Here is a 23,643-nt window from a genome sequence, read left to right as displayed (position 1 = left end):
TGGTGCAGTGCCTGTAGGGCTGAGCCAGCCCCTTCTCCCCTCCTGTTCTGTGAAAGCCACAGCCCCTCTGGCAGCAGGCACCGCTGGGAAAGGCCCCAGCGCCCACAGCCCGGGTGGAGGGACCCCTCACTGGGGCAAGCTGAGCTCCTGCCTGGTGTCCAGGGGGCCAGTCCCCTCCTGGGGCCTTGGTGGGGAGAACAGAGCGGGACCAGGAGAGCCTGGGACTGTCCTGGGTGTGAGGGGATAACTGCACCAGGCCGGGCACCCGGGGCGGGGTTTCTGCTTCCCCCCGCACGGAGGGGCTGGGGCTGGGAGTTGCCGAGCAATTAGCATGCCGACCCTCCGGATTAATCAGCCGCGGCGGGGTCCGCCGCCTCCCGCAATCAGGGGCCGGTTCAGGAGACTCCGCGGCCAGCTCAAGGGGGCAATCAGCGCCAATCAGCACCGCGCGGGGCTCTAGCTCCGACGTGCAGCCGCCGGCCCGGCCCGGTTCGGTCCCGGGACTTCGCCGGGTGCCGCGGGCAGCAGCTGGGGGGCGGCCGGTTCCTGCGTGCGGGATTCGGGGAGCTGCGCCCTGGCCCGTTCCTTCGCCCTGCTCCCATTATCCCGCCCCCCGGCCCGCTCCCCTCATTATCCCCCTGGCCCGTTGCCCCCCTCGGCCCCCCGCTCTCCCCATTATCCCGCCGCCCAGCCCGTTACCCCGCAACCATTCCCCCATCACCCCCTCGGTCTCCCCGGCCCCCCCATTATCCCCGCTCCCATCCATTACCCCCTCCGCCCATTCAGTCCCAGCCAAAGCGCCGCAGAAAGGCTTGACAAGTGGCCGGGCGAAAGCATCTGTCTGGCCGCGCCGCCCCCGTCCCGCCCGCCCCAGCCGACAAAAGCGCCCTTGTGCGGCTCCCTTGTGCTCCGGCCTCAGTAATTACCGATCATCAATCAGCGTTAATCACAGCTGATTAGGCGGGAGGGGGGCGGCGCCTTCCCAGGCCGGGCGCGCCGGGGGCCGGGCCCTGCCCCCCGAGCGGGCTAAGGGGGAACTCAGGCGTGGCGTGAGGAAGATGGATGAGTCCGGAGGGCGACACCCCTCCCCCGCCCCCCCGCGCTGAGCCGGGCTGCGGGGAGCCTCGGAGCGCGCCGCCACTCCAGCCCTCGAAGGCAGCGGGCAGGCAGCGCTGCCGGGGCTCCGGGGCACGGGCTGCGGCGCAGGAGCCTGGGGGCGGCGAGCCCGAAGCCCGCGGGACCGGGGGATCGTGAGAAAGGGACCCGAGGACCCAGGCATCCCGCGCGGCGCAGAGGGGGAGCCCCGCGCGGCGCAGAGGGGGAGCCCCGCGCGGCGCAGAGGGGGAGCCCCGCGCGGCGCAGAGGGGGAGCCCCGCGCGGCGCAGAGTCGGGGCCCTGCGCGGCGCAGAGCCGGGGCCCCCCGCGCCCCGCGCGGCGCAGAGCCGGGGCACCGCGGGCCCGGGAGCAGCCGGGCGGCCCAGCAAGTTGGCGGCGGCTGGAACCCGTGGGGAGGTGGGGGCGCAGCCGGCCCGGGAGGCGCTCCGCGCCCGCTCGCCATGCAGAGACCCAGCGGCCAAGGGGCCGCCTTCTCCATCGACTCGCTGATCGGGACCCCGCCGCCGCGCTCCGGCCACCTGCTCTACACCGGCTACCCCATGTTCATGCCCTACCGGCCGCTGGTGCTGCCCCAGGCGCTGTCGCACGCGCCCCTGCAGTCCGGCCTCCCCCCGCTCGCCCCGCTGGCCTCCTTCGCCGGCCGCCTCACCAACACCTTCTGCGCCAGCCTGGGGCAGGGGGTGCCCTCCATGGTGGCGCTCACTACGGCGCTGCCCAACTTCAGCGAGCCCCCCGACGGGTTCTACCCGGCGCAGGAGTTGCCGGCGGCGCGCACCAACCCGGAGCCGGGCTGCCGGCGGAGCGCCGAGAGCCTGGAGGCGGAGGAGCTGCCCCCGGCCAGGGACAAGGGGCCTCCCGAGCAGCCGCTACACTTCCCGGACCCCTTCCCCAGCCTGGCAGGTAAGAGCCGGGCTGCAGCCGCAAGCCCAGTCTAGGCCAGCGGAACTTTCTGCGGGGCGGACGCTGACCCCTCTCACGGGTGCCGCAGCCGGGACCGGAGCGTCCCCCTGGAGCAGAGCGAGCCGCCAGCCCTGTTCCGTGCGCAAAGCGCGGCGCGGTCCCTGCCCTCTGCGGGTAGCGATCCCGCCCGAGCAGCCTGGGCGCGAAGGGGTCCGTACCCTTTATCGGCTCCGGCTACTGGGGCAGGGGGCTGCTGGGGTGGGGAGCGATCGGGTGCAGACGGAGCGGGAGAGCTGGGGGTGGAGGGAACAAGGGGGCTACAGGGGAAAGACCTGGGAAAGGAGGCACGAGGGAGGGGCTCTGCGGAGGAGACACCCCGGGAACAAACAGAGCCGGAGTTGCGGGGAGCGTCCTGGGAGGCGCTGGGACCAGGGCTGAAGGAGGGGAAGGGACCTTGGGGACGGGTTGTGCCGGCGTTGGAGGAGGGTAGGGGGCTGCAGTGGGGATCGGAGGTCCAGAGGGGAGCGATGGGCGAGTGTGGAGCTTCCTGGGAGAAGAGGGCTGTGGGGTGGACTAATAAGGAGGGGCAGGGGGAGCCGGAATTAGGGGGCTAAGGGGGACTGCAGGGGGAGGGGGAAACGGGTTGGGGTAAAGGAGGCTGCAGCGGGAGGGGCAGGGGGAGCCGGAATTAGGGGGCTAGGGGGGACTGCAGGGGGAGGGGGGAAACGGGTTGGGGTAAAGGAGGCTGCAGCGGGAGGGGCGGGGGGAGCCGGAATTAGGGGGCTAAGGGGGACTGCAGGGGGAGGGGGAAACGGGTTGGGGTAAAGGAGGCTGCAGCGGGAGGGGCGGGGGGAGCCGAGGTTGGTGGGCTGCAGGGGGCAGGGGAAGCCGGTGCTGGAGGTGAGGGGCGTTGCAGGGGGAGCCGAGGCTGAGGTGCAGGGGGCCGGGCAGACCGGGGTGTGTGGGGAAGGGGTCTGTAGGCATGGAATAATCCGGGGGGCGCGGTGGGACTGCGGGGGGCAGGGCCCTGGAGGCTGGTGGAGCCGCCGTTGGGGGGCGTAGAGTTGGGGCGGGGGGGTAAGGTGGCTGCAGGGGCAGGTAGACGTGGGGGGCGGGGGGAGTGGCCGATGGGGCGGGAAAGGGGTTTCCGGTGGAGGCCCCTTCTGCTGTGCCAGGGGCGGGAGCCCTCAGATAACCCCAGCTGTGTGCTGGGGCGGGGGGGGAGAAGGGTTGCGGGCCGCCCCCCCGCAGGGATTGCTCCAGAGGCGGCGCAGGCTCCGCGGGTCTCGGTTCTTCGGCCCCCAGCCCCCTCTGCCCCGGGCTGGCGGGCAGGGGAGGGGTCTCCCTCCGGAGCAGGCTCCCACCCCGGCCTGAGCTCCCCACGGGCTGCCCTGGGAATAGAAGTGGCCGGTGAGTGGGAAGCCCAGGCCCGAGGGAGAAGGGGCGGTGAGCGCCGCTCCCCTCGCGGCTCCCGGGCTGGGCTCGGCTCGGGACAGACCCGGCTGTAGCTGCCCCCTCCGCTCCCGGCCGCCTAGGCGTGTGAGACACCTGCCCCAGCAGCCCCCGGCGGGACGGGACCCAAGATCCCGCGTGTGTGCGGGCAGCCCAGTGCCGGGCTTCGGGGGTGTTTAATTACACTTCGGTGATGGGGGGCTGTGCGCGCCACGGAGGGAGTGTCCGGCGGGGATGGGGTGTCCGGTGAGTGGGTGCTCCCAGGGTGGCGGGTTGGAGGGGGGGTGTTGGGTGTGCGCAGGTGGGTCGCTGCGCCAAGAGCTGTCGGGGCGGGTTGGGGGTGTCCAGGGGAGATAGGGTTCGGGGGGCGCAGGGGTGCCCGTGCCGGGGGTGTCCGGAAGCAGGGGTCGGGTGGGCTTGTGCGCCAAGGTGTGGCAAATGGAGAGATTTCCGGCCCGGGGTGGGTCTGCGCGCGGGGGGGTGCGCGGGGCGGGGGCTTGGGAGGGCAGGGGGTGCCCGGCGGGGACAGAGTCGGGGGGGGCAGGTGGCTGTGCCGGCGGGGGGTGTCGGGTAGGTGGGGGGGCAAGGTGTGGCGGCATGGGAGGATTTCTGGCTGGGGTGTGTGTGTGCTTGGGGGGGGGTCCAGCGGGGATAGAGTTGGGGGGTGCGCAGGTGGCTGTGCTGGGGTCTCTCGGGGGGGGGGGCAAGGTGTGGCGGCATGGGAGGATTTCTGGCTGGGGGTGGGTCTGCGCGCGCAGGGGTATCCGGGGTTTGCGGGGGTGGGTGTCGGAACGGGAGGGAGGTGCCCAGCGGGTAGCGCTAGGGGTGTCGGTGGTTGCAGGCGGGACGTCTGGGAGTCGTCCCGCCCCCGCCCCCGCAGCCGCTGGCCGCAGCTCAGCTGAATGGTCCGGAGCCGGGCCCCGCCGTGCGTCCTGCAGAGGGTACCCGGAGTCGGGTCCAGGCTCCCCTCGGCCCGCTCCCAGCGCCTGGGCGCGGCGCTCTCCGAGGTGCTGGCGCCCAGCTGTGGGAGCTGCTCCCCGGCGGCAGCGGGGATCGAGCTGCGACCCGGTCTGGCGGTGCCCGGCGCCCCGCAGGGACGGGAGCAGCTGGCGGCTTTATTCCCACAGCAGCTGCCGGAGGGTCCAAGTCCCCCCTGCCCCCATCAGAGAGACGGGGACCCACAGGCCTCCTGCGCCGCTCGGGCAGCCAAGCAACTGCAACCTGGGGGGCTGGCAAACCCCGGCACCGCAGAGCGCGCCCGGCCAGCCCCTATGTCCGAAAAGCAGCTCCCCAGTGGTCGGGGCTGCAATCACCGCTCCGGGGAGCCCCCAGCCCGCCCAGGGAGGGACCTTCGGGGGGCGGGGCGTTTCTAGATCTCAGCAGCCGAGCCCCAAGTCTGGGGCCCCCTCATCAGTTTTCCCCTTGTCAGGAAACAGGTGATCGTCTGCGGCTACTTCTCCTAGCCAGTTGCTTCCCTGGGCCCCAGCCGCCGCCTCTGGCTTCCTCCCCAGCCTGCGGGAGGCCTGGCTGGAGTAACTTGGGGTGCGCGGGGGGGGGCTGCCTAACTTGTTGTTTGAGTCCCTCTGATGTCCCCTCTGAACAGGCCCGGTCTCTCTAGCTCTTCGCAGACGTGTGTTCCCTGCCTCCGGGCGTTTGCATCGCCTGTCCTGAATTCTGCGGTCTCCTCTGAGACCCAGTGACGGGCGCTGGGCACCTGGCCTTGGCCCCCTAATGTCACATTCGCTTGTATTACCGCTGGGCTCAGGCTCCTGGCGCCTCTCCGAGGAGGTTCCAGGCCCTTCCCCAGCAGCTGAGTTAGACCCCACGAGGTGTACGCGTGGTTAGCATGATTCCTTCAAGGGCATTTCCTACCCTGATCGCTGCGAAATGCCATCCCTGGCCGTCCCCAGGCTGGGCCTGGTTCTTCCGTCTTCTCTGGCCTCCTCGCAACCTGAATAATTGTATGTCGTGTGCGGGCTTCCCCCTCCTGCTCACCCTCCTCTGCAGACCAGGAGGGATTAAGCCCTGGACCCAGTCCCAGTCCAGCTGATCTTTTAACCCGCCTCATGGTGCTGCCCCTCTCTGGTTTCTGATCTATGACTGAACCCGTGCTCTCATCCTGCCTTTACTTAGCTCCCTCCAGAGCATCAACAGTCTTGAGAAATCCGAACAAACTGGCAACCTGTTCTCCTTCAGCTATAGTTTTTCTTGCACAAAGGATTCTGATACCCGAGACATTTTCTAATACATTTCCTCTGCAGAAGTCGGGCAGCCTTGTGTCCCCGGTGCAGGGGCTGGGCGCTCTGGAACCCTGGGAATGAAGCCAGAGGGGGCCTCTGGCTGTGGGACGGCCCCCGGGGCGCGCTGTCACCAGGGCAAGCCCCCTCCTCCTGGGTCTCACCTCGGAGCATTCAGCCCCCTGTTCACACCATGAGCCCACCTGGATGGGAAACGGGGGGAAGCCTTGCACAGCCTTCCCAAAGTGCCCTGCACCCCAACTCCGCAGTTAGGAGTGACTCTCAGCCAGTATGTAAAACAGAAGGTTTAATAGACAACTGGAGCACCGCGTAGAACAGCTCCTGTTCCTACAGAAATCGGGAACATTTAGCAAAGCCCATCTTGGGGGGGGGGGTCCAGAGCTCTTCCCTCCCTACAGAGCCCCAAGCCAAGAGACGGACTCGTTTCCAGCAGCCCAACCTCTGACACACCCAGCTGCTTCTACTCCGTCCCAGGTTCTCTTTTCTAGGAAACGGGTCACCCGAACTCCACCTCTCCTTGCTCCAGCTTGCGGCTGCTGGTTGAGGGGCCTTGGCCATCAGTTGCCAGGTTAGAGAGTGTCCACTCCTCCTCTGTAGGCAGGCAGCTGGAGGCAGTGAGGCCTGCCCACGAGGGTCTCTGCGAACATCACACTCTTGTCCACTTTGAGGCATTTGGGTAATAGGGGAACTGAAGCACACCCAGGACTCATGGAAAACATTAAGACCCCTCCCTCCTCTCCCCCCCCCCCCCACACTTTGTCCCTGGTATCTCAAGCTCCTCTGTTTATCATTCTTTGTTAAATACATTGGATGAAAGTGAAGTAAGGCTCAGGGGTCTGTAATTCCCAGAATCCTGACTTGCACCTTTTTCAAAGATAGGTATAAAGTTGGCTCCTCTTCAATCCTCTGCTGTGGTTAGCTGCCTTTGTTAGCAGCTCAGCTACTTCAGGTCTCTTGGGTACATACATATTTTGTTCTGGTGACTTATTGCTCTTTTTTTACCAGTTCCAGCACCTTCCCTTTTACACCTTGGTCTCTGACAGTCTTTTGAAAATCTAAATAAATTGTCAGACAGTCCCCTTTACCCATTTAGTTTATTGACATGTTCAGATAATTCTAAGATCAGCCAAATTAAAGGTCTAGAAAACATGACCCATGAGGGAAGACTCAAAAAATTGCATTTGTTTGGTCCGGAGAAGCCTGAGAAGGGATATAACAGTTTTCAAGTACATAAAAGGTTGTTACAAGGAGGAGGAAGGTGAATTGTCCTACCCGCAGAGGTTAAGGAGAACAAGGAGCAATGGGCTTAATTTGCAGCCAGGGCGGTTTAGGTTGGACGTTAGGAAAAACCTCCGACCTGTCAGGGTGGTTCGGCACTGGAATAAATTGCCCAGGCAGGTGGTGGAATCTCCATCATTGGAGATTTTTAAGAGCAGGTTGGATAATCATCTGTCAGGGATGGTCTGGATAATGCGTAGTCCTGCCATGAGGGCAGGGGACTGGACTGGCGAGGACTTCCAGTCCTACAATTCTAAACGTGATTTTCCTTTGCAGACAATGTGCGGGTTAGCCCTCTCCTAGTGTGATCTACCAGGTGTTGTAATAGACTATTTTAAATTATAACTTCATCCAGTTTCCCAGGTACAGATGTGAGGCTGACTGATCTGTAAGATCCTCTCTTAAAATGCATTTGCTACCCTTCAGTAGCTGGTGACTGTAGCTGGCTTTTAATAAGAGGTTGTATATTTTGCTAGCAGCTCCACACTTCCTATTCAAATGCCTTCAGAACTCGGCGAGGGAGCATCTGGGCCTGGGGACTTGTGGCTTTTGTAAATGATCAGTTTGCTTCAGCACTTCTTCCGCTGCTACCTTGATCTCCTTGAGCATCTCGACTTTATAGTGAGAAAAGACAGGGCCTGGATGGGAATCTCCGCATGGAGACCGACGCAAAGAAATCACTTTGCTTCTCAGCAATGTTTTTGGCTTCCTTAATTGCTCCCTTTAATCCCCGGTTATCCAGTGGACCCCCCCTCCCCCCAGTTCTTCACAGGCTTCTTGCTTCTGATGGACGTAAGGAATCTCTAGTTTGTTTTTGCACCTGTTACATGTGCATCTGTGATACTTCTCTGGCCCCATCACCTGAGCACCTCCTGGGTGTGGCAGGGCGGGTCTCCCCGCGGCACAGATGGGGGAGTGAGGCACAGTGACTTGCTCAAGGTCCCAAAATAAGCCTTTGGCCAAGCAGGGAATTGAACACTGGCCTCCTATATTCTAGGCAAGGGCCTTAACCACTGGCCCATCCTCCACTTTTTGCTGTGAAGCCCCACTTTGGCCCTTCTAGCTCCCCTCTCACCAGCTGTAACCTATGTGCCCGTTTGGTTCACTGGGGCAGGTTTCAAGGATTTCGGTGTGGCCCAAATAGCCTGGCCCCCCTGCTATTTAGCCCTATTGGCTTCCTCTTGGCTTCCCGCTCCCTTTTGTTCCACAGCTCCTCTGCCTTCAGAGCGTCTCTTATTGTCCTGGGTTTCTCAGTAGCATCCATGCCCCTTTGTTCTATTGCAGTCCCCTGTCAGTGTCCCTTCATGGGGCCTCCCCTCCTCCAGGCGTGGAACCTCATTTGACTGTGGTCACGGGGGGCGGCGCCTATGTGTTCCGTCACTGCTGGGACAGTGGGTGCCCAGGACCAGCCGCTCCACAGAACAGCGGCCCGAAGCGTTACCTGGGCGTTGATCCGGTTGCCATTCTCCCTTCTAGCCTGGGCTCTATGACCGCACCAGCATTGTTCCGTTTATGCCTCTGTACTGGTAGCTGGGGCCCCTGTTATCAGAACCAGCACCAGCTGCTGTGGGAGCCTTTGGCTGGAGCCCTTCTCCCAGAAGCGGAGCTCTTTCCTGCCCTCCTCTCTCCCCCCTGTGTCACTGGTACCCGCATGTCCCACTGTGCCAGGCCCCTCGCCAGCACTTGGTAGCAGCCCCTGGAGATGCTCCGTTGCGCTGCATGTCGTGGGCGAATGGTGGGGCTACCGGTAGCTGCAATTTGACCATGAGGATCCTTTGGCTGCTCCAGTCTGTAGGTTTCCTCTGGCTGGGGAAACGTTAAATATTTGTCATAAGCAGATTCAATGGAGGTGAAGTTCCAGCCCTGCACCCAAGGGGCAGAGGTGAGGGTGGAAAGGAACAAACCTGAGAGAACCCCTTATGTCCTGATAGCCCTCAGGACTGGAGAGGGACAACTGGGCTATGATTCCACAAACAGCTGCGTCCCATTCTCTCTCTTCCCCCCCCCTGCACCCCCAGCCAGGCTGGGTCCCCAAAGCACGTGTGCGCTGGTTCAGCTTCCCATAGCGACTGTGGTGGTTGCTGGGCCCCTGTGTGGCAGGTTGTCTGGCTTGCGTTAGACTGAGACTTTGGGATCCGTGGGCCTGATGTCCAGAATGGATGGGACAGAGGAGATGTGGCTGAGGCAGGAGTCCTCGGTCCCACCCCCCAGCAGGGAGGGGAATAAGACCAGGTCTGACCTGTTCACAGCTTGTGGCTTCTTGAAGGCCGTGGATTGTAGAGGGTGAGGTAGGGGCTGCCCAGCCTTGGTGTCGCAGTAACCTGCGTCTCCTTCGCTGACAGGCCCATGGGTGCTGCTGGCTGCCGGGGGGAAGCAGGCAGAGGCAGGCATGGCTCTGGGCACTGGTAGCACGTAGTACCTGGCTCAGAGATGGTTGGAAGCTCTCACTACACCTGGCTTGTGAGACGCTGAGGCGTGCGGATGTCTGGGTCGCAGAAGCGAAGGATGGTCGGAGGGCAGCAAAGCACAGACTTGCCTCAGGGGTCAAAGGTGCCGCTGACGGGCCTCGAGGGGACCTTGGCACCCTTTTGTTGACTCTTGCCAGGGTTCTCAGGCAGGGAAGGGAGCTGTTGGGGTGGGACTCCTCCCTGAGCAACCAGTTAGTCACATGGTAACTATTCTGTGTGACTAGTCGTGTGGGGGGGGGTGTCCCTACGGTGCCTAGAGATGAGCTTCGTGTTGTCCTGAAAGTGCAGGGTGAGCTGTGACGGACCCCCGGCAGGCAGGGACAGGCTAGTACCGTTGGTCTCCCAGTTACTGAGGTTAGGCATGGCACTGCCATGTGTGCAGATCTGAGGGTGAAGTGGCTCCTACCTCTGTGATGGGGTGTAGCTGGATCGCTGTCCTGGCTCTGCCAACTCAGCTTGGCCCCCAGAGCGTTTCCTGCAGCTGGGCCTGGCCATGTTTCTGGGGCATGGAAACTCTCTGATGTGGCCTGCTCTACTCGGAGCTCTGACGACCGCAGGACAGCCCTGTTTAGGGGAGGATAGGCCTGGCCCATATCCCAGCTCCCCGCAGCAGCGGCCAGGAGACACCCTCTCAGAAGGTGGGGGGGGGGGGGGTGGAGGGTGAGAAAACCTGGATTTGTGCTGGAAATGGCCCACCTGATGATCACTTTAGATAAGCTATTACCAGCAGGACAGTGGGGTGGGAATAGGTATTGTTTCATATTCTCTGTGTATATATAAAGTCTGCTGCAGTTTCCACGGTATGCATCCGATGAAGTGAGCTGTAGCTCACGAAAGCTCATGCTCAAATAAATTGGTTAGTCTCTAAGGTGCCACAAGTCCTCCTTTTCTTTTTGCGAATACAGACTAACACGGCTGTTACTCTGAAACCTCTCAGAAGGGACGTGTTCAGCACAGCTGCTAGGACCTGGGATGCTTTCAGCTCCTCCAGGGTGGGCTACTAGCACTAGTGGGCAGCCGCCCCGAGGGCGGGGGGTGGTGAGGAGCTCAGGTATCAGCAAGGGCTGCAGAAGGAGAATGGAGACTCGTGCCTGGACAGGGCTGTCTGGGGCCCAGCGCTCGGACCTCCAACATCTCTGCTTCCTGACTGGGGGCTTTATGGGGTCTATCTTCCATGTGGAGTTAACTTGGGGGACTGGCACCCAGGTCTGAGCACCTGGACTGGCCTCGCCCGGGTGGGAGGCCTGGTCTACACCTAAAACTTAGGTCAGCCTAGCTACATCACATGGGATGTGAAAAATTCGCACCCTCAAGACAGTTCAGCCATCCTAAGCCATGGTGCAGACAGCACTAGACGGAGGGCAGAATCCTGTCGGTCTAGGTACTGCTGGGATAGAGCGGGGACAGCAACAGGGAAAACCCCGGCTATCGCTGGAGCAAGTGTGGAAGCTATCCCACTACGGAGGCAGAGCTGCAGTGACTGGTGCGGACAAGGGCTGAGTGTGGCACTCAAAGGGAACGTCAGGGTTGTGCCCTGTCTCTTTGTGGGTTGGAGCACTGCTGAAGAGGGAACACAGAGGGGAAGCAAGAAGACTGGTTGTGTCCCAGTGAGACGGAGCTGGCTTGGGGCTTAAGCAGGCCGTGTGTGTCTGTGGGCTTGTTAATAATACGTATTAAGTCTAATAGAACCTCTGATCTGAAACCATCCTTGGACTGGGAGTGTAACATTAACACCCACCCTGCAGAACCTTCCCTGCATTCCTGTCCTCGCTGGGGCTGCACTGACCGGTCTGTGTCACTCAGACATCTCCGGACACATCCCAGGGCTCTTTTCCTTTCCTAGTGAGTTGTGGGAGAACTTCTTTGTCCTGGGAGCATAGGGGAATTGTGGGAAGGCATTTGTCACAGTCACCAGGCCGATGCTCTGGAACTGCTCTGTATGAAGCCAGTCAGGACTCCTTCACCAGGGCAAGAAGCTTACATGGCTTCCCCTTCCTGGGTCTGACCTTGGATCATTCAGCATCCCTGTCCTCACCATGGTGAGTCTGCCCAGGCGGGCTCCTGGGAAAGCCAGTGGGCCCTGCACCCCAACTCCACAGTCAGCTGTGACTCTCAGCCAGTGTGTAAAACAGAAGGTTTATTAATCAACATGTACACAGCATAGAACAGAACTTGTTAGCACAGAAATCAGTGACTTTCAGCCAAGGCCATCATGGGGGGACTCTGGGCCAGATGCCCAAGACACTCCTTCCTAGAGTCCCCCACAGCAGACTGAACTGGACCCAGCTGCCTGGCCTCCAGCATCCCCGTTGCTCCTTCTCTGGTCTTCGTCTTGCTTCCCGGGCAAAGTGTCACCTGGTCACATCCTGCTCCTGGCTCTCAGGTTATGAAGGGCACCTTCCATTGCTTACATGTAGGCAGCTGGAGCAGTCTCACCAGCCCCTGAGGGTCTCTGCAAAAGTCACACATCTTTTATCCCCACTACCTAGCCATTGGTGCAATACACAGGGAAACTGAGGCACACACTGTATTCATGCGAAACAGTAAGGCTCACATACAACACAATAAGGAGGAAAACCCCACTTTCTTGCAGCATCGCAGGACTATCAGCACTCAGGTGATATAGCCTGTCTCCTCCCTCCCTTACCAGCCCAAGTGAAAACCGCACAGGGTGTTAGCTGGCCTGCTGGGGCCATAGGCTAACCCAGGTGCAAAGCTGTCACCACCCTCCAGTGAGAGGGTTTCCTGTGTGGAAAGGAGGTGGTTGGGGCAACACCCATCCCAGCCTGGGCTAATTCTGCAGTGAGAACAGATAGATTGTTCCAGGAAGCTCCAGTCTCTGCTGGGTTTGTCTCGGCCAGTTGGCCTTGTGCAATCTGTCGCAGGTGGCTCTATGCTGGACCGGCGCTGCTGGCCCCTGCATCTGTGGAGCTTCTTAGCTTACAGATGCTGCCAGCTGTGCCAGGAGATGCTGTTGGTTGGCAAAGCCTCCAGAAGAATTTGAGTTCCCAGGAGCTTGCCTGGGCATAGATCCCTTTGAGCTAGCAATGAGGAGAAAGCGAAACCCCATCTACAATGAACTCTCTGCTTTTCTTTAGCTCCATGACTTAAAACCTTGTGAATCTGGCACTGCTCCCCCGGCAGAACAGAAGGGGATTGTTTTCCAGGAAGGCACTGGGAGTAGAAGTTGGGTTTAGAATGGACATGCGTGGTTCGGAGCTGCAGAGAGTGGGCTATGCTGCCAGGATGACTCTCCTGGAAGCCTGGGCCAGCTTCTTGATGCTGTTGCTTCCCATCCTGTCGCTGTCCATGTGCGGAACCAGCAGAAATCCTGAAAAAACCCAACATCCAGTTTGACAGTTCCAATTTTTGGCAAAAGTAAATTTCAGATTTCCACCATTGACTGTTCACGCGTGCTGGGGAGAGACATGTGTCATGTGCTTTTGGTTCTGTTCCTTGACTGGGTGACTTTATGTAGCTATAACCACAGCACAACCTGCAAACGCTTGCTAGGGCAGCGGTTCTCAAACTGTGGGTCGCGACCCCATTTTAATGGGGCTGCCAGGGCTGGCGTTAGACGGGCTGGGGCCAAAGCTGAAGCCCCACTGCCTGGACTCAGGCTTCAGCTTCAGCCTGGGGTGGTGGGGCTCAGGTTACAGGCCCCAGGCCTGGAGCCACAGGGCTCAGGTGGGCTCATTCTTCAGTTCCCCCTCCTGGGGTCATGCAGTAATTTTTGTTGTCAGAAGGGGGTTGCCGTGCAATGAAGTTTGAGACCCCCTGGGCTAGAGCAAAGGAGCTGTGGGTGGCACTGCATGGGTAGTGACCGTGCAACGGGCAGAGGGTCCCTGCAGCTGCAATAGTGGCTACTCAGACTCTGCAGTGTTGTTGTTGTCGGGAGCCTCGTGTGTGAGACACAGGAGGTATTCGTCCCATGCTGCTTGGCACTCACGGGGCCTCAGCTGGAGTCCTGGGTCTGGGTCTGGGGGCTGCGCTCTAGGAAAGTGGATACATTGGAGAGAGTTCAGAGGAGAGCAGCAAAAATTATCAAATGTTCAGAAAACCTGACCTGTGAGGAAAGGTTAAAAAAACTGGGCATTTAGTCTTGAGAGAAGAAGACTGAGGGGGGCTGATAGCCTTCAAATGGGTTATTACAGGCTGCCCTAAAGAGCATGGGGATCAATTGTTCTCCATGTTCCCCGGGGGCAGGACAAGAAGCAATGGGCTTAATGTGCAGCCAGGGAAACCTAGCCAGTTTTCCTAGTATCTGACCTAACTCTCAGGGGAGTTCAGGTCTGGAACAGGCATCCCTGGGAGGATGTGGAATCCCCGTCACATTGGACAAACCCCTGTCAGGGATGGTTTACTTGGGTCTGCGTCAGTACAGGGTCTGGAGGTGAGGACCTCCAGCCCTACGTTTCTAGAATTCAGTCTGCAACTGAAGTAAATGACAAGCTTCTCTTACTTCCCTGTAACATGGTAAACTCAAGCTAGACCAGTGGTCCCCAACCTTTTTCTGTCCCCTCCCCCCCTTACCCATAATGGAATCTGTTTGTGCCTCCTCTCCCCCGGGGTAGTTGGAGGGCCAGAGCTGGAGCCTAGGATGGGGTTAGGAGCTGCAGTGGGAGCTGGGGGCCGAGGCTGGGGTTGGCACTGTGGCTGGGGCCAGGGGCGGGGCCAGAGTGTAGCTGGGGGCAGAGCAGGGCTGGCTGGTGCTCCCTTCCCATCCCCCTTGGGGGCTGGCCCAGGCCCTGCCACGTGCCCCCCATCCCACCCCCCGAGATTCCCAGGGAAGTGCTCCCCATAATCTGGGGACCACTGAGCTGGCCAGACTCTGCTCAGAACGAACACGCCCAATGAAGAACCTGCTGAAGGCTGGCTCTGGGGCACTGTTGAAGTGTCCGTGACACAGCGTCCAGGAGGCACTCTGTGAGCGTGGCTAATGCTAGCTGGAATGGCGAGCCCTCGTCTCAACAAGGGCAGCTCAGAACCTCGGCCCAGCTGCAGGGGATGGGAAATGAGAGACACTTATTCCCCGGAGGGGGCTGAGAGCTGCACCCCGCTGGGACAGTTAGCAGCAGAGCCAGGTGGAGATGGACATTGCAGTAACTGTAGGGGAAAATGAGACTCTCCCAAAGCATGTGCCCTGCCCCCACAAGCACACACATGCTGCAGAGCCCCCAACTCCAAACAGGCTCATCCCGTGAGCCTCGGATTTGCTGAGTCTGGGCTGGAGCCTGGTGACTTCCAGGCACATGGGAGGGAGGGCACCAAAACCCAAAATTCTCCCTCACCTTTACCTCCCGCTCCTGGCATGGGCTGCATGGGGGAGGCTCCTCCGGCTATGCTGGTTCTGGTGCTTTGCACTGGTGCTGTGGGGTGGGGGTAGGAGGGAGTGACGGGGGTGAGCCCTAGTGCAGACACGGCTTCGCTGTTGTTCCACGGGGCTGGCTCAGAGCAGGTGGCTAAAGTGCTGGGCACTCCCTTGCCCTTGGGACCCCTGTTGCTCCTCACAGGGATGCTGGTGCAGACAAGGCTCTGAGCTGGGGGGTGTTGGCCCAACACGTCTCCCTCGGGGTTTCCCAGCAGGTGTCTCCAGAGCAAACTGGCTCCTTTTCTCCGTGCAGGTGCCCTGGCTAACGCTGTTTGTCTTGGCTGCAGATGGTAAGGCGTACAGCTCGGACGAAGAGAAGCTGGAGGTGAAATCAGCGGAGACCCCGTGCAGTGAGAGGGAAGAGGAGAGCTCTGCGCCTGACAGCGAGGACGAGAGCTTCCTGGATGGGAGCAGCGCCAGCTGCCTGGGGCCCAAGCCCAGGCCCAAGAGCAGCTCTGGAGGGGAGCAGGCACCTCCCGGCTCCAACCCAGGGAAGAGCCGCCGGAGGCGCACAGCCTTCACCAGTGAGCAGCTGCTGGAGCTGGAGAAGGAATTCCACTGCAAGAAGTACCTGAGCCTGACAGAGCGCTCGCAGATCGCCCATGCCCTCAAGCTCAGTGAGGTGCAGGTCAAGATCTGGTTCCAGAACCGCCGCGCCAAGTGGAAACGCATCAAAGCCGGCAACGTCAACAACCGCTCCGGTGAGCCCGTCCGCAACCCCAAGATCGTGGTGCCCATCCCCGTGCACGTCAACAGGTTCGCCGTGCGCAGCCAGCACCAGCAGATAGAGCAGGGCAGCCGGCCCTGAGCCCCCCGCCCGCACGCTCCGGGCTCCACTCAGAAACTCTGTGGGAGGAAAACGCCAAATGCCCTGGCTGCAAACGAGCAGGCGCGTGCCATGCCCAGCAGAGGGGCCCGCCTTGCATGTCCAAGCGGGGCTGACCCAAGCTCCCATTCCAGACGCTGCAGCAAAGGGAGAGACTCCAGTGCAGACCCTGGGGGCGGTGCTGCAGGGGGAGTTTTAACCATTTGTGCTCCAGCCGCTGCTCACAAACCTCTCTGTAAATATCCCTTATTTATTCTGTGTAAAGTCTGTACATATGGAATTGTCTGTCTGTCTGTCTGGGGGAGTGCAGGGCTGCCTCCGGGAGGGATGGAGCTCTAGCTGGTGCTGGGCTCTGCTTGTACCGAGCCCCAGGGCTCCTGTGTGCAATGATCAGTCTGTGGGTTCTCCAGGCCCCTTATCTCTGCATGCCGCCCTCTCTTCCCCCACCCCTTCAGCCCCTCCTCCCTGCGGCAGGGCAGGGCTGCACAGAAGGGGTGGATGGCCTATGTATTCTCTCACTGTCCGTAAGGTATCGCTGTGACTGGCTGCGTCTGTGCCCCATCCATGTATAGTTGTGATTTCAATAAATTATTTTCTATGGAAAGGAAACAAGATTCTTCCCTGAAAGGAGAGGCTCTGTGTGGATACCATGCCGCAGAGGTGGCCGGGGGATGGGAGGTGGCAGAGGGGGAAGCAGCTCTCCGCCAACGTGGCACGTGCTGGAAATGCACCACACCAACGCAGCACGGTGCAAAATCAACACGGTGCATATTACATGGGTTAAAACCTGGCTGACCTCCAAAGGTAACTGCATGGGCCACCATTTCCCAAGGAGCTTTCTGGGTGAGATCCCACAGATGGGACGGTTCTTGGTCTAATGCGATTTCAAATCTTCCTGATGATCTAGTCAAGAACATAGACAATTATTGCAGGTGTCACAGAGCCAGCCGGGGTGGGCGACGATGGGGTAGGTCGCAGTGCAGCCGGGACCGCTCATGGAAACAAAATGGGCTTTAATGCACCTCCGTGCAAGGTACCTGGAAATAAGGTGTCCCCTTTCCCCAGACAGGGGAATTAATCATGGAGCAATTTCCCAAGGGCCGTGGTGGATTCCCCATCCCTGACAAGTGGGTGTTTGCCTAACAGACCTGCTCTGGGCATCAGCCTAGATCACTCGCAGACTGCACTTCTCCCTGAAGGCAGAGTGAGAACCAAGGGCGGAGGGCTGGAGCAAAAACCAGTTCAAACCAGACACACACTTTCAAGTGAGGGTAACTCACAGCTGGGGCCGGGTGGATTCTCTATCACCCCATCTGTCGGCAGCGCTGGCGACTGGGAATGGGCGACAGGGGATGGATCACTTGATTCCCTGTTCTGTTCATTCCCTCTGTCATTCATTGGCCACTGTCAGAGACAGGAGACTGGGCTAGATGGACCTTTGGTCTGACCCAGTGTGGCCATTCTTAGGCCTGTGCCCTGCCTCAGGCAGAGAGGCTGGATGCAGGTGTCCCAGGGTGCGAGTCAGTGCCTAAGGCCTTGCAGGAGCCCTGATGGGATGCTCAGAATCATTCTTCCGCCCTGACTGCGGTAACTCGATAAACGTGCCAGGGTAGCTTGAGTGACCCTGTGCCCCAGGAAGGATGAGAAAAAGGGGGAGTCACTTGTTTTCCTCATGGGCAAGTAACCCCCATGAGGTTCATGGATCTCAGGCCAGAGTGACCATCCTCCCCAATCTGTCTGGCCTCCCACAGAGCCCAGGGCTGAGCATCTCACGCCAGGGATGCCAGCATCCAGCCTCCACGTCTGCCTGAGCAATACAGCTAGTCTGTCAAGGAGCAAGGCCCTGCCCCTGGCCGTTCCCCCTCGGGCTGCAGCCAGTGCTCCCCACAGCCCTCTCTGAATGCTCCCCTGTGCGGCGAGGGGCTGGGCTGGGCCCCGGGCTGGGCTGGGCTGGGCCCCAGCCTGTGCATCGAGCCCGCCTCGCAGTAGCATGGGTGGAGCCTGGTGCTTGGCGGTGATTAAGTAGCTGTCTCCCACCACAGCCTCGTTGAATCTCCGTGGTGGTGACAGAGCGGAAGAGGGAGCCCCAGGCTTTTAAACCAGCATGAGGCTGGAGTCACAAGGGGGTGTCTCTGTCCAACATTTGGGGGCCAGGGAGCTTCCTCAAACCCCTGCTCAGCTGCTGCCTCACCGGGCACGTCCGCCACTCCCTGAGATCACCGAGCCACTTGGCAGCTCATGCCAGGTCACTTGGGTGCATGTCACAACAAGCCATTCCCTGAGACACGCACAGCGGACACTAGGAGCAGGCCCTACCCAAATGGTGGGTGAACACGAACGTAAGTGTGGTCAGACCAAAGGTCCATCTAGCCCAGTGTCCTGTCTTCCAACAGTGGCCATTCCCTAGAGCCAGGGCTTTGTGCACGCCCCCAGCATGTGTGAAAACCAGGGTCTGTCTGATGGGAGCAGGCAGCTGAATGCATATCTCCCACATGCCCTGCCTCTGGGGCTGACAGGCAGTGTGGGCTGTTAATTGCTCCAGGGGCTGCTGTTCCACTCTTTATAAAATAAGTACATGGTCAGTGGGCCAGAGCCAGAGAGAACAAATCTATGGCCCAGTGCTCCCAGCCCTCTGTGGCATGAGCTAGCACTTCTGTTCCCACTCCCACCCCTGGGTTCACCAATCCTGCTGTGACAAAGTGGGAATTTTTTGTAGTAATTGTTGTTAAGCCTATGTGTGCCTCAGTTTCCCTGACGCTTTGCTTGGCTGCCCAGCGGGGGAAAGGAGTGTATTTGCTCTCCAGGACAACTAAGTAATGTGCATGTACAGGCATCCTAGCAGACTGTATGGGTCACTAAAAAGGACTGGTTGAGGCTGACCCACATTAGTGGAAAAGGTGAGAAGCCATTGGAAAACCATCAGTAGGACGCTGACCCCTAGCAACCACTGACCCAGAGCAAGGAAGCTGAGCCGAGACCCAAGGCCCCTAAGATGTGGGGGTGAATCCGAGTTGGCAGCAGCACCCACGTATCCATGTTCACTTCTCCTCTGATGCATCACGGCCTGGTGCATGCCTGCACCCACCTCCCCCTGCCCCTGGCAGTACCCACGTACCCACATTCACGCTTCCCCCAGTGCATCACAGCTACCGCATGCCTGCACCCCCTGCTGCCCCCTGCACAGACACACATGGGCCCACTCCTCCAGGACCTGGCTGGCCTCCCCCGGGCTCTCCCACAAGCTGATCTTTTTGGGCAACAAAAATGATTCGGGGTCTGGAACACATGAGTTATGAGGAGAGGCTGAGGGAGCTGGGATTGTTTAGCCTGCAGAAGAGAAGAATGAGGGGGGATTTGATAGCTGCTTTCAACTACCTGAAAGGGGGTTCCAAAGAGGATGGCTCTAGGCTGTTCTCAATGGTAGCAGATGACAGAACGAGGAGTAATGGTCTCAAGTTGCAGTGGGGGAGGTTTAGATTGGATATTAGGAAAAACTTTTTCACTAAGAGGGTGGTGAAACACTGGAATGCGTTACCTAGGGAGGTGGTAGAATCTCCTTCCTTAGAGGTTTTTAAGGTCAGGCTTGACAAAGCCCTGGCTGGGATGATTTAACTGGGAATTGGTCCTGCTTCGAGCAGGGGGTTGGCCTAGATGACCTTCTGGGGTCCCGTCCAACCCTGATATTCTGTGATTCTGTGATCTCCTGGCCCAGTCCCACCAGCTCTCAACACCTCTGCTCCTCCAGCCTCTTCATCCCTGTCCTGCCGCCCCCATCCCTGAGCTTCCCCTGCCGCACTAGCTCCAGCCTCTGGATTGGGCACAACCAGATGCCTGCAGCTTGGCGTTGACTGATGTCCCCTTCCCAGGGCTCCAGGCTCTCACGCTCACGGCCTGGGACCCCGGCCTCCCACTGCAGCACTGTGCATCCCAGAGGGGCTGGCAGCAACTGCTCAGGGCCAGGGCCAGGCCCAGTGCGGCACTGGCTCCAGACCCCAGTGTGGCATTGGGGTCAGCACTGATCCCCCCCCAGGGAAAACCACTGTCAACCCCTGGCTCTGGCACTGCAGCACAGCGCCCCCTAGCACCAGGCTGGAGAACGGACTGCATGGGGGAGCCATTCCCCCCCCCACACACACACACACAGATTGGGGTGTGGTTATTGGCCTGGCCTGTTCGACAGGCTGCCTCTCTTCCCTGCCTGCCTCGCCCCAGGCGCCTGGGCTCAGGCCCCCGGCAGGATGCCGCCCTCCTCCTGCATACCTCCCGCTGCCCCCAGCCCCACCGCAAGGGCTGACCGGGAAAGAGGCCACCCAGATCCAGCCTCAGCTCCTCCACCCTCAGAGCCCTGTGTGCCTGGAGGCTGGGGGCCAGTCCTGGGCTCTGCCAGGGCCAATGGGCAGGGCGGGCCCCCCCCGTGATCCCTGGCTACCCTATCGGGTGTCTCAGGGAGGCCTCACTCAGTGTAGCACTGATGGCCTCGTCTGCCAGGCCCGCAGGCCTCTCCCCAGCATCGCCCAGCCACCAGGGTGACCAGCAGACCAGCAGTCCAGGGGTGTGCTGGCGAGGCCTGATGGCGCCAGCTGAAAGGTCCACTCTCAGTGTGGAGCAAACACGCCTGAGGCACACTGAGCAGCGTTCCTTTCAAACGTACATGTGGGCACCCAGCCATGGAGGGAGGGTGACCGAGGCCTACAGCAGGGAGGCCAAAGGACACATTTGCACGGAGCGCCAGGATGGGCATGCAGGAGGGCTCAGCCCAAAGTCATTAATAACACACATTACCTGATGGCCAAGAAAGGCAGCCGTACGGGTTTAAAAACTGACATGATTCAGAGGGGGAGTGAAGGCAGCTGTAAAAAAAAAAAACATATAACATAAATGGCTGAAAGGGGGCATTGATACTAATGACAAGCAATCAAAAACTAGGCACAGCCGCACATAGATAAGGAAAGCAAAAGACCACAAGGTGAAATCGATGGCCAGCAGCGAGAAGGACAGTGAGGAGTTTTTGAAGTGCATTAGGAACAAAAAGAATCCTCACCATGGTATTGGTTCAGTATGAGGTGGAACCGGTGGCTTTGGCAATAATATTGCAACAAAGGAAAAAGTGTTCAATAAATATTTCTGTTCTTTATTTGGGGGGGAAAATCAGTGGTGTAGTTATGATATTGATGCCACTCACTCCATTCCACTAGCAGCTCAGGAGGCTGTTAAACACCAGCTACTAAACTTAGACATTTTAGATGAGCAGGTCTGGATGACTTGTATCCAAGAGTTTTAAAAGAGCAGTCTGAGGCATTGGCTGATCCATTAATGTTGATTTTCAATAAGCCTTGGCACACTGGGGAAGTTCCAGAGCCAATATTTTAAAAGGCTAAACGGGATGACCCAGGTAATTATAGGTCTGTCAATCTGACATTGAGCCTTGGCAAGATAATGGAGTGACTGATAAGGGACTTGCTTAATAAAGGATTAAAGGAAGGTAATGTAATTAACATCAATCAACATGGGTTTATGGAAAATAGACCCTGTCAAACTAAATTGATAGCTTTTTTTTTATGAGCTTACAAATTTGGTTGATAACGGTAACAGTGATGATGTAATAAATTTATACTTCTGTAAGTCATTTGACATGGTACTGTGCGAAATTTTGATTAACAAACTAGAACCATACATTAAATGGCTCAGTGATCGGTCTGAGACTGTTGTCACTGAGCAGGTGTGGGGTTCTATGCGGGGGGAGGCCCGTGCTTTACACTCGTTAAAATTTTTATCAATGACCTGGAAGAAAACATTAAAGCATCACTGACAAAGTTTGAAGATGCCATGAGGCTTGGGTGAGGGAGGGGGTAAATAATGAAGAGCACAGGTCACTGAGCCAGACACTCCGGAGCACTTGTGTCAAGCTTGCCCTGCAGTGGCTCCAGAGGGTGAGGACCAAACTCAGGGCAGGCGGCTGGGAACCAGGGCACAAACCCCAAACTGGCTGTGAGCGCTGTACTTAGATTTCACCAACTGTCAAGTGTAAACTCCACTGGACCTATCACAGCCTTAACCTGGAGTCACAGGCGGTCCCCTTGGGTACTCCGCTCTGTCTCACCACGCAGGGGAGCCTGCCTTTGGGATAGCAGGTCCCGTCCACCAAGCATCACAGCGAGATTCAGGTTACTTCCAGTTCCAGCAGATCAGTCATGTGCCCCAGGTCAGCGGCACTTTAGCCCTCACACCCAAGAGAATGCTTGAAGCCAACCCTATAATAAACTAGCTACGGCTTTATTAAATTGGAAAAGAAAATGCGCGTTCTTTCAAGTGAAAGCAGGTGAACACACACACACATGAATTACTGTCACAGATCCACAGACCTGCTGCTCTGGAGCAGTCTCTGGGAGGCCCCCTTCAGGGAACTAGCCCCCACCCTTAGGGTCACACTCTTTCACTAGGGCAAGCCACTTGGCTTCACTGCCTCCTGGACCCACACCTTGGAGCCTTCAGCACCTCTGCTTCATGCCGTGAGCTCCCTTTAGTGAGTCCACCTGAGAGGGGCACCTGAGGGAGACATGTACCCCCAAAGGGAGCCATGCACCCCCGCCAACCTTTAGCATCTGCCATGATGCTTGGCCAGCACTAGAAAAGTGGTCAGGTTTATTCGATGGCTAGAACATAGAATCATAGAATATCAGGGTTGGAAGGGGCACAGGAGGTCATCTACTCCAACCCCCTGCTCAAAGCAAGACAGATGCCCAATTAAATCATCCCAGCCAGGGCTTTGTCAAGCCTGACCTTAAAAACTTCTAAGGAAGGAGATTCCACCACCTCCCTAGGTAACGCATTCCAGTGTTTCACCACCCTCCGAGTGAAAAAGTTTTTCCTAATATCCAAAATAAATCTCCCCCACTGCAACTTGAGACTATTACTCCTTGTTCTGTCATCTGCTACCACTGAGAACAGTCTAGATCCATCCTCTTTAGAACCCCCTTTCAGGTAGTTGAACGCAGCTATCAAATCCCCCCTCATTCTTCTCTTCCGCAGACTAAACATCCCCAGTTCCCTCAGCCTCTCCTCATAACTCATGTGTTCCAGACCCCTAATCATTTTTGTTGTCCTCCGCTGGACTCTTTCCGATTTTTCCACATCCTTCTTGTAGTGTGGGGCCCAAAACTGGACACAGTATTCCAGATGAGGCCTCACCAGTGTCGAATACAGGGGAACGATTACGTCCCTCGATCTGCCGGCAATGCCCCTATTTATACATCCCAAAATGCCGTTAGCCTTCTTGGCAACAAGGGCAAACTGTTGACTCATATCCAGCTTCTCGTCCACTGTCACCCCTGGGTCCTTTTCTGCAGAACTGCTGCCTAGCCATTCGGTCCCTAGTCTGTAGCGGTGCATGGGATTCTTCCGTCCTAAGTGCAGGACTCTGCACTTGTCCTTGTTGAACCTCATCAGATTTCTTTTGGCCCAGTCCTCCAATTTGTCTAGGTCCCTCTGTATCCTATCCCTCCCCTCCAGCGTATCTCCCTCTCCTCCCAGTTTAGTGTCATCTGCAAACTTGCTGAGGGTGCAATCCACGCCATCCTCCAGATCATTTATGAAGATATTGAACAAAACCGGCACCAGGACCGACCCTTGGGGCACTCCACTTGATACTGGCTGCCAACTAGACGTGGAGCCATTGATCACTACCCGTTGAGCCCGACGATCTAGCAAACTTTCTACCCACCTTAGTGTCCATTCATCCAGCCCATACTCCTTTAACTTGCTGGCAAGAATACTGGGGGAGACTGTGTCAAAAGCTTTGCTAAAGTCAAGGAACAACACGTCCACTGCTTTCCCTTCATCCACCAAGCCAGTTATCTTCTCATAGAAGGCAATTAGATTAGTCAGGCATGACTTGCCCTTGGTGAATCCATGCTGACTGTTCCTGATCACTTTCCTCTCCTCTGAGTGCTTCAGCATTGATTCTTTGAGGATCTG

The 23,643-nt window shown here is 58.7% G+C and overlaps 1 protein-coding gene across 1 annotated transcript; it reads left to right on the top strand.

Moving 5' to 3' along the window:
- The first annotated feature begins 1,556 nt into the window (after positions 1 to 1,556).
- Positions 1,557 to 15,651, top strand: GBX1 (gastrulation brain homeobox 1). Its single transcript, XM_073329606.1, has 2 exons — positions 1,557 to 2,016; positions 15,131 to 15,651. Exons 1-2 carry the CDS (start codon positions 1,557 to 1,559, stop codon positions 15,649 to 15,651), a joined length of 981 nt encoding a protein of 326 aa, XP_073185707.1.
- Positions 15,652 to 23,643: the final 7,992 nt, after the last annotated feature.

Source organism: Lepidochelys kempii, chromosome 2, assembly GCF_965140285.1.
Source record: "Lepidochelys kempii isolate rLepKem1 chromosome 2, rLepKem1.hap1, whole genome shotgun sequence".
NCBI classification, from domain to species: domain Eukaryota; kingdom Metazoa; phylum Chordata; order Testudines; family Cheloniidae; genus Lepidochelys; species Lepidochelys kempii.
Note: the sequence above shows the minus strand (reverse complement) of the source record. Positions and strands in the feature narration are given on the sequence as shown.

Excerpts from the sequence above, each read along its gene's own strand:
- GBX1 (XM_073329606.1), top strand. The coding sequence starts at position 1,557 with ATGCAGAGACCCAGCGGCCAAGGGGCCGCCTTCTCCATCGACTCGCTG. Across the intron at positions 2,017-15,130 it reads CCCCTTCCCCAGCCTGGCAG|ATGGTAAGGCGTACAGCTCG; the intron begins GTAAGAGCCGGG and ends TCTTGGCTGCAG.